The 10333-nt window shown below is 36.4% G+C and overlaps 1 protein-coding gene across 1 annotated transcript; it reads left to right on the forward strand.

Annotated features, from left to right (window-relative positions):
- Positions 1-3815: 3815 nt before the first annotated feature.
- Positions 3816-5981, forward strand: LOC109242763 (protein ROOT PRIMORDIUM DEFECTIVE 1). Its single transcript, XM_019409609.1, has one exon. It carries the CDS (start codon positions 4261-4263, stop codon positions 5824-5826), a length of 1566 nt encoding a protein of 521 aa, XP_019265154.1. The 5' UTR covers positions 3816-4260; the 3' UTR covers positions 5827-5981.
- Positions 5982-10333: the final 4352 nt, after the last annotated feature.

Here is a 10333-nt window from a genome sequence, read left to right on the forward strand (position 1 = left end):
TTACATCCTTTCTTTTTTTTCCCTTCTCCGCTTCTCTCCCCTTTTTAAAAAAAAAAAATCAAAATCCCTTAATCTACGTCCAGAATCTCCATCTTCTCTCTTCATTATTGCCTATAGCTTTATATTATTAAAAAATATTCAAAAACTGTATGATAACTGTATCATAATTGTAGTTGAATTGTATCAGATACATCAATGCGTAAAACATAAATGTATCATACTTGTATCACAATTGTATCTAACTTGTATCTGGTACATTAATACCCAAAATAATACCTGATACAATACTAATAAATTAATAAACAATTATCATATTTGTGATAAAAATTGTGGAATTCGTCACAAATTCACAACTGCTCGTAACAATATACAATGAATATACAATTATTATACATTTGTGATACAATTTCTGCAACAATTATATACATATATAATTATAATACAATCGCGACACATTTCTAAAAAATTGTGATACAATTATGATCTTATTTTCCTCAAGTTTCAATCACAACTCTACACTAAAAATTTAATATAATAGTATTATAATTGTATTAGTATTGTATCCACAAATTACCCCACAACTTGATTGTAGAGCAAGATTTCGGATTTCTTCTGTACTGAGATTTTGGATTATTTAAAGAGAGAAATCGGATATCAAAATCTTTGGAAGAAGAAAGAATCTGCAATGTAGGGGGATAACAGTGGATGATTGAAAGAGAGAAATCGAATATCAAAAGCTTTGGAAGAGGAGTGAGTAAGCGAAATTTTTGGGTTAGAAAGATTTTTGGCATTAGGTAAAGGAGAATTCTTACGGTGGGTAAGTACAAAATTGGAAGATGTTTTTATAATTCTTTTAGAAAAGGAAAGAATCTTATGTATGGGGATTATCTGTAACTCATATGTTATATTTAAGGTATGTTACATTTCCTCTTTTTTATGATTTTGTATAAAACTAGTAAATATAGGTATATAAAGTAATTAACAAGGAACTTAAATAAAGATAGTAAATATATTTCTATTATAGTATAGCTAGGTAAAAATTACATTTAGAATCATGGGGTTATGAGTAATCTATTTCTATGATCAATTTTGGATTCTAGGCCAAAGGCCCAGTGTATACATTTTGATTCTGGGGTAAAGAATAATTTATTTTGTTATGAAGTCATTTCCTAAAGCTTATTATTAACTCATTTATGTATTATTTGACTAGATTCGAGTCGTTGAGAGTTGGATTTAAAAGTAAAAGCAATTTTGGAAGGTTGACAGTTAGGGTTGTTCATGGTTCGGTTTGGATCGGTTTTTTCCTAAAAAGAAACCAAACCAAGTAAGTTGATTTTTCAAATATTAGAACCAAACCAAACCAATTAAGTCGGTTTTTTCTCGATTCGGTTTATGTCGATTTTTCGGTATTTTCAGTTATTTGTCGGGTTTTTTCTTAAATATAAGACATACACTATCAAACACATATTCCGGCGACCACATTTTCAACGTAACGCTATCAAATCAATTGCCCTTTGAGAAATCTATTATTTACCAAGATATGTTGATGATTATTTCAATCAAATAGCGATGAATAATTTAAGGACTCAATTAAAAATATATTATTTTTAACAAGAAATGGATTCTTACATTAACAAAAGAAAAATACCAATCAAACTATAATGTAATGGTAAAGAACTGTAGTAAAAGTGCAAATGATTAACATTTACCATAAAATTTTTGGGACTTTGTATAAAAATATACATATATATAGGTGTAATAATAAATTTTAAATAGCTACTCCTATAGTCGGTTTGGTTCGGTTTTTTTGGTTTTTTCTGATTAAAACCAAAACTAAACCAAATTTGATCGGTTTATTAAAATTCAAAACCAAAACCAAACCAAACCAAAAAGTATCGATTTTTTTGATCGGTTTGGTTTGGTTTTCGGTTTGGTTTGGTTTTCGGTTTGGTTTGATTTTTCGAATTTTTATGAACACCCCTATTGACAGTGTTACTAGATTAAGGTAAGTCTCCTGTCTATCCTTATAAGAGGAAATTCTCCCCATAGGTGATTTATTTCTACCTATTTCTTGATTTAGGAGCCATGTATATGCGAGGTGATAAGCGTGTATGTGTAGCTGGGTTGTGACCATAGCGGACAGAGTCAAGATTAAGATATGCCTTATTTGGACTCTCTATAATGATTATCCATGTTTCATTGATTCTATGACTACGTGATAAATTTTAATCATGATTAGAGACCATGCTAGGGTTATGACTTGTTGATTTGAATATGACGAACTTCATTCACCATGATGAGCGATTTCTAATTTTGTCATAGTTGCACAATTGCCTTATTTCATTAATAATTTATTGGTTATTGTCTTACTTTGCTCTTGTTGATACCACGATCCGACTTAAGAATATTAAATAAATATATTGAACTGTTATGAGAAGTTGATAACATGATTAACCATAGCCATCTCTTTTAATGTGAATATTCATCTGCATCTTATTATTACATCCCGGTGCATATGTATTATGTCACTCCATATGCATATGCATGAGTTGGAGAGTTGATATTGAGGAAGGTTGAGGACCTGGCACCAAGAACGTTATGAGCAGATATTGGTTACTGAATATCGATGGCATTGCGATTGGATCTGGTTGCACACTGCAACAACTCTTGGATATGGATCTATTTCTCCGGAGTTAGGTGATTACCCATGTTACTTTGAGCACTGTGAGCGCAGGCCAGATTGGTGCTTAATTGGATACTTGGTCAGTGTCAGGCATATATATTTGTGTTGTGAGGTATTGAGGATAGATCATGAGCATACATTTTCATCTAAGACTCATGCAGTAGCTTATATATATTGACAATTGATTCATATCATGATTTATGAAAGTAATTGAGATATTTGACATTGTAATGTATTTTCTTTGTCTGAAAAAGGATGTCTAATTTTTTTAATTTGTTGTGCCTTGACCTTTGAGCTTATTTGGTAATATGTTGCCTTATTTCCCCGATATATTTATGTTCATACTTGTTTGTTGAATTGTTAGTAAGTGTCTGTATCGATACTTCTTTGAGGTTGGATTTGATACTTATTGAGTATCGTAATTTTGTGCTCATACTATAGTCCTGCATATATCTCTTGTGCAGATTCTGAGGCAGGTAGCAGTCGCACCCATTCAACTACTTAGGAGCTTGCTTTCGAGACTTTGTCGTGAACTATAAGTTAGGTACCATCACGACCTTTAGTGGGAATTTGGGTCATGACAATCTATATCCACACGCTGCATGGTGGAAATCTTGTGCCATGATAATAATTGCATGAAATAAATCCCGTGCCACAATAATAACCTCACAGCATGAACTCATGCCACAACAATAGGCACCTGGCATAAACATCGTGCCATAATAATATAAAACCGCTCATGATATTCGAATGTGCCATAATCATATCAATCGTATGAAGATCCTCATCTTCGTGGATGTATGCATATGCTTAAGTAATAGCCAATAAGATGCACAAGGACATAATAAATAAAGATATATGTGTGTGTTCATAATATAAAGTATGATTACAGCTAAATCAAGTATATCAACAATTTCAAGAATAGCCCATCATGCTCAAATATATTCCCTATTTCGTTAGTTTAGTGACATATAATTGTGTTAGTGGTGTAATGATGCAACTTGCAAGATGAAGTAGGGGATTTTTTTTTTCATTTTAATTATTTACATGTTACTATCAATAATTTATAAATGAACAACTGAGTAAAATATGGAGAGAAATACTTCTTTCGTGGTACCAAGCAATAGACTTTCTCTAAGATCAGCTTTGTTTGGAAACTAGGAAGGGAGGGAGGGAGAGAGGGTAAAAGTGGTGGAGAAAGAGAAAAGGGAAAAACGAATAATTTCGTTTCTTTGTTTGGTTAGGTTAATTTGTCATTTATATTTTTCTCTCTCTATCAATCAAAATATTTATGTTTGAGTAGAAAACAAAATGTGTCCGTCTTCTTATATTAGATTTTCTCTTCTTTAAAAACAAGAATGTCCTTTCTTTTAGAAGGGTCGGCTTAGAGACAAGCAAAACCTCTGCCAAAATTTTAAGCATTGCATCTCCTTAAGTCCAGTAAGTTCAATCTCTCATGTGCATTTCCTGCCTAAGAGGCTTGCTTATTTAGAAAATATTGGAAAATGATTCGTAACCCAAAAGTTAAATGTTTTAGAGAGTGCACACCAACTGTTTGATAATTTGCTCCGACGTTGATGAAACACCTCACCATGGAAATGATGCTCACTTTCCCTGTAAAAATCCAACTCCAAAGCAACAAGTGCACTTTCCCTCTCCACTCAGATTTCTTACCCGGTAAAAGCAGAGACCATTATTTCTCTAAATCCAGCAAATTCCCCAAGAAAAATACCATTTCTGTTTCTACCTCTATTACTTGCTCTAATCCAGGGCCTCACAAACTAGTCCGAGATCGCAAGTTGGACAAACATGTCGTCAAGAACAACAATATTCGGTTCGTTCAGAAGCTTAAAACACTGCTACTTTCAAAACCAAAGCATTTCATGCCTATCAATGTTCTTTCAAAATGTAGGGGCTATTTAACCCTCTCAAAACCTCGGTCTATTCTTTCGATGATTCATCGTTATCCGACAATCTTTGAGCTCTTCACTATACCAACACCTCCTACTCCATACAACGCCACGAAACCACTTTCTCAGCTGTGTGTTCGCCTCACTCCAGCTGCTGCTGCCCTGTTTCGTAAAGAATTGGAACTGAAATCTGCCGTGTCAGTTCTTTTGGCTGCTAAGTTACAGAAGCTTCTAATGCTCACGACCCATCATAGACTATTACTGTCCAAGCTAGTTCATATTGCACCTGATCTTGGTTTGCCTGTTAATTTCCGTTCTCGCCTTTGCAATGAGTACCCTGATAAGTTTCGTGTTGTGGATACTTCTTATGGTCGTGCCCTTGAGCTTGTTTCTTGTGATCCAGCTCTAGCGAATGCTTTACCATCTCGTGCAGTTGACCATGTTTCACTAGGATTGATTGTAGATAGACCATTAAAGTTCAAGCATTTGAAACTTCGAAGGGGACTTAATTTGAAGAGGCGGCATGAGGAGTACCTTATAATGTTTAAAGAATTACCGGATGTGTGTCCGTATAAAACAAAAGTAAAAGATTTCTATAAAGAATCGATCAATGCAGAAAAGAGGGCTTGTGCAGTGGCGAGGGAAGTTTTGGGAATGATGGTTGAGAAGAGGACTTTGGTTGATCACTTGACACATTTTAGGAAGGAGTTTGGCTTGCCTAACAAATTAAGGGCTATGCTGATTAGGCACCCTGAGTTATTCTATGTGAGTGTGAAGGGGCAGAGAGACTCTGTCTTTCTAGTAGAAGGCTATAATGATAGAGGCAAACTATTGGAGAAGGATGAAATGCTGGTCATAAAAGATCAGCTGATGAAACTTGTTAGGGAGGGGAAGAGAATGAGAAGAGAAAGAAGGAAGGCTTTTGCCAAAGGTGACGTGAACGAGTATTGCAAGAATCGTCAAGATGATGATGAAGTTGAAGACGACAACTACTTTGAACAATTTGATGGTTTAGATGAATTGTTTGAATATGAAAATTCTGATTCAGAGAAAGGTATAGATGATGATGATGATGATGATGATGATGATGATGGAGATTTTGGTTCTAAGGATGGCTCTGACTATGATGAAAACATCGAATTATGGGCTATCCGAGATGAAACACAGTTCTGGACAACTGAGGCGCATACTTGTATGCAAAATGAGATCGCAGGAAGTTCAGGACCTTGGTAGACTGACTCCATTGAAGCACTTCCTATTCTACTGACTAGGACTTGTAGTTAATATATATGTAAAGATTGTACTTGTCGCTTCTTGTTTCTGAAGGTATTATTTTCTTTTCCAACGGTATTTATTTATTTATCAAGAACATAGTATTTAAAGTCCAAGGGCTATGTCTAAGGATTTTCTCCTTTGTGTTTGTGAGGAGTCCGAAACTTAAATGATAATTTTTTGTACAAAAAGTACTTTTTAATGTTTTAAAAAAAAAGGTACATTAATGGGTATTTCGCAGTTTTATACTGCGAATTGGCTTAACGGATTTTTTGCCGTTAAGGCATTTCGCAGTATAAAACTGCGAAATATTAAAAAAATGATTTTTTATGACATTTCGTAGTACAGTACTGCGAAATAGGCTGATTTTAGGCCCCACCAATAATTAACTGACATAACAATAATTCAAATACATAAAACGCAGTATAATAATGCGAATTACTTTGAAAAATTGTACACCCCAAGGTCGGACTTGCCTTATTTATAGGCGCTTCAATTTTATAAAAATTCATTCAAAACTTAAACTTCAAACATACGTTTATTCTCTCTTCTCCTTATCAATCAATTTTTTACAATGTCTGAAGTGCCAAAAATAAGGGTTTCACTGTATTGGGGGGTGAGATTGTGGTGGAGAATAAATCTGTAAGGTATAGCTCACCTCCACGGTGTCATGTTAAATTGCCGCTTAATATGGAGTACGATACATTGGTATCGTTGCTACGTAAAAAAATGAGTGAGCGGAGGCGTTCGGTTAGCCTTAAAGTAACCGGTAGATTTTCTTATTCAGTGACTCCGCAGGGGTTTGCTTATTATTCTGAGTTTAACATCGAGGATGATGAAACTCTTAGAGATTTTTTGCGGATTCCGGATGAATACAGGGAATTTATTGTAATAAAATTATTGGAAATGTACGTCAAGGTGGAAGACGTTCCTAGTAATGAGGGCGTGCATAGCAGGGATAACCCCCAGTCATCGGGTGGTTATTCTGGAGCAGCGTTTGCCGGACAGATTGGAGATGAAAGAGCTTGCCTTGATTTAAACTTGTCACCACAGGCGAATGAGCAGCCAGAAAATAATGTTTCCACTTTATATAATCAACAAGACGACTGGTAAACTTCAATTTTACTACGTTTTTTAGCGATTTTTTTTTCATATTTTAATTGGATTTGTATTAACACTCATATTTTTTATAGGGGTACCGTCCGGATTTAAATTTTACAAGTTATGACCTCGCCCCTAGTTGGAATCTGCGTAGGTCTGGAGTATTGGACCACGGTGGTCCATCTGGGAGTTATCACCAACCTGAAAATATCCATCATGAAACGTCAAGACAATACGATTTGTAAGTAAAGTGATATAGCGATATCTAAAGTATTTTTCCTGAGTATTGGGTAACTTAGGTTTTTGTTCGTTTTGTGCAGTGAAAACGAGCTTCTTGAAGCTCCTGGCCTCACACAGTTGCCCATAGACGACGTTTTTACTCGTGATTTGGCAGATGCGCAGAGTCAGGAGGATGATAGTGATTATGACAACAATGCGGATGAGTCTGGGGATGAGACACCCTTCCATGATGAGGGTGATGATGAGGAGGAGGAAGTGAATGTTGAACCTGAGCTGACTAGGGAGCATGTTCCTCCACCTCCCGCTAGACCAAGAGTGTATGAGTCCCACGTGCCATTTCATGAGCGAAATATTCCCTACCTTGATAATTTGCCAAGCATGCCTAACGTTGATGCCCTAACAAGGGATGATGATGAATTACGGTCAGTGATGTGGGATGAATCTAGACCAGCTGTTCTTACAAAGGGCATGTATTTCCCCGATAAAGCTCGCCTAGTTAGGGCTGTAAAAATCTACAGTATAAGGGAGTGTCGTGAGATGACGGTAAGTGAGTCAACTACGGAGAAATACAAGGCTGTATGCCGTAGGTGGTTTATGGGTTGTCACTGGATGCTGCGTGCCACAAAGAAGAAATCAGGTTTGTGGAAAGTGGGTAAATTTATTAGCGAGCACAGATGTGAAATGGACACATTCAATGAGAATCACTTCAACTTGGATGTGGACTTGATTTCCCTTGTCTTGATTCCATTTTTGGAAGTGTCCATTAGGTTCAAGATTAAAGAGTGTATTACAGCCGTCCACCAGGAGTATGGTTGTACTATAACCAAAAGAAAGGCATATCTCGGTCGCAAACGTGCCTTTGAACTTATTTATGGCGACTGGGATAAGTCTTTTTCAAATCTGCCCAGGTACATGGCTGCACTGCAACACTTTAACCCCGGGACTGTTGTTGAATGGAGGCGTGAGCGAAGTCCGGACAGACCGGAATATATATTCAACTATGTATTTTGGTCATTTAAACCAGCAATTGATGGTTTTGTGCATTGCCGTCCTGTAATTTCCATAGACGGTACTCATGTCTATGGAAAGTATGATATTAAGCTTTTGATTGCAGTTGCTGTAGATGCCAACGGACAAATATTTCCACTAGCTTTTGCCATTTGTGCCAACGAAAGTGAAGAGACGTGGACGCAGTTCTTGAACCACTTGAAGCAGCACGTTGTCAAACAGCGTTCAGGTATTTGTCTAATATCTGATCGGCATGGTGGTATTTTAAGTTCTGTACGTCACTTGCCTGAATGGCAGGAACCATATGCATACCACCGTTACTGTGTGAGGCACCTGAAGGCCAATTTCCAGAAGAAATTTCCTGACAAGGCGTTGCATGACTTAATGTGGATGGCTGCAACTGAGCACCAGCAGTGTAAATTCACGAGGCGCATGGAAGCGATCCGGCAGATAGAACCACGAGCCTATACTTGGTTGATGCAACATGACCCTCAAATGTGGACATTGCATGCTGATGGCAGCAGACGATGGGGAGCCCTCACTACAAACGTGTCGGAGTCATTCAACGGCTTGTTGAAGTCTGCCCGTGGACTGCCTATCACTGCCATGGTCCGCATGACTTTCAAACAGAGTGCAGAGAGGTTTGTTGAAAGGCATGCAGCTGCATCGTCATTGATGGACAGGGGTGTTGAACTTATGCCAATAGCCATGACAAGATTTGAAAGGTACAGGAGGCGGGCACAGTGGCATTCATTTCTTCAGTATGATCATGAACGGGGTGTTTTTGAAGTTAAGACCGCTATCAACGGACACCGTGGGAATAATCTACAGACGTGAATGAAAATAGAAGGTTATGTTCATGTGGGAAATGGACCATCTACCACATGCCGTGCCCACATGCATTGAAGTGCTTTCAACAAGTTGGATATGGGACAACAAACTACATTGATAGGCAATACAGTGTTGCAGCATACGTAGACCGTATAGTGGAAAGTTGCATCCATTAGGTGCTGAGCATTATTGGCCGCCGGAACCTTTTAAGTTGGTATGTAACAAGGACTATTTGCGCAAGCTGAAAGTGCAAAAGAGAACGCGTATACGGAACCAAATGGATGTTGGAGATAATAGTTATGTATGGAGATAATAGTTATGTATGGGTTCCAGGCTTGATTTTTAACGCCCGGTGCCACCGAATAATTCTTAATTATTATAAGTCCCAATTTCAACATTTTTAGATTTTTATTAACTTAATAAATTAAATTAAGTATGATTTTTGAAATTGGAGATAATAGTTATCTATGGGTTCCAGGCTTGATTTTTGACGCCCGGTACCACCGAATAATTCTTAATTATTATAAGTCTCAATTTCTACGCTAAAAGGTTCTACATTTTACTACGCTAAAAGGCTCTACATTTTACTTCGCTAAAAGGCTCTATATTTTACTTCGCTAAAAGACACTATATTTTACTACGCTATAAGGCTATACAATATGAACATAACATCAACAATACAAATAAACAAAATAAATAATATTATTTAACACAAACAATCAAGTAGCATTTTTGGTCACAAACATAACATAAATTCGGATATCAAATAAATCAAACCGGGTATATAAAAGAAACAAAATTAAACACTAACATAATAAAAATTCACATGGAAACATACTAAACAATACAAATGCATGACTATATGAGTTTCGGCATAAACTAAATTGAAATACCTCGATGTAAATATAATTGAAATCGAATTTTTGCACCCGAAACACGCAATCCAAAACTTCTTTTGTGTGTGGGACCTACACTTCTTGCTCTTTATGGGACGGATGGGGCTGAAATTTTTTTTTTTTTAAATTGTAGCCGGGGTGGGGGACCAGAAAGTTTGAGTTATATTTTTTAATGGAGATCGTTTTCTGTTGGAAGAAGACGACCCGTTTTTATATTAGGGCAATTCGTAGTTCAGTACGACGAATTGTAATTCGCAATACTGTACTACGAAATATCATTAAAAAATTTTTTTTTTTTAAAACTGCGAAATGCCTTAACGGCAAAAAATCCGTTAAGCCAATTCGCAGTATAAAACTGCGAAATACCCATTAATGTACCTTTTTTTAAAAAA

The sequence above is a fragment of the Nicotiana attenuata genome, unplaced genomic scaffold (assembly GCF_001879085.1).
Source record: "Nicotiana attenuata strain UT unplaced genomic scaffold, NIATTr2, whole genome shotgun sequence".
NCBI lineage: Eukaryota > Viridiplantae > Streptophyta > Magnoliopsida > Solanales > Solanaceae > Nicotiana > Nicotiana attenuata.

Excerpts from the sequence above, each read along its gene's own strand:
- LOC109242763 (XM_019409609.1), top strand. The coding sequence starts at position 4,261 with ATGAAACACCTCACCATGGAAATGATGCTCACTTTCCCTGTAAAAATC.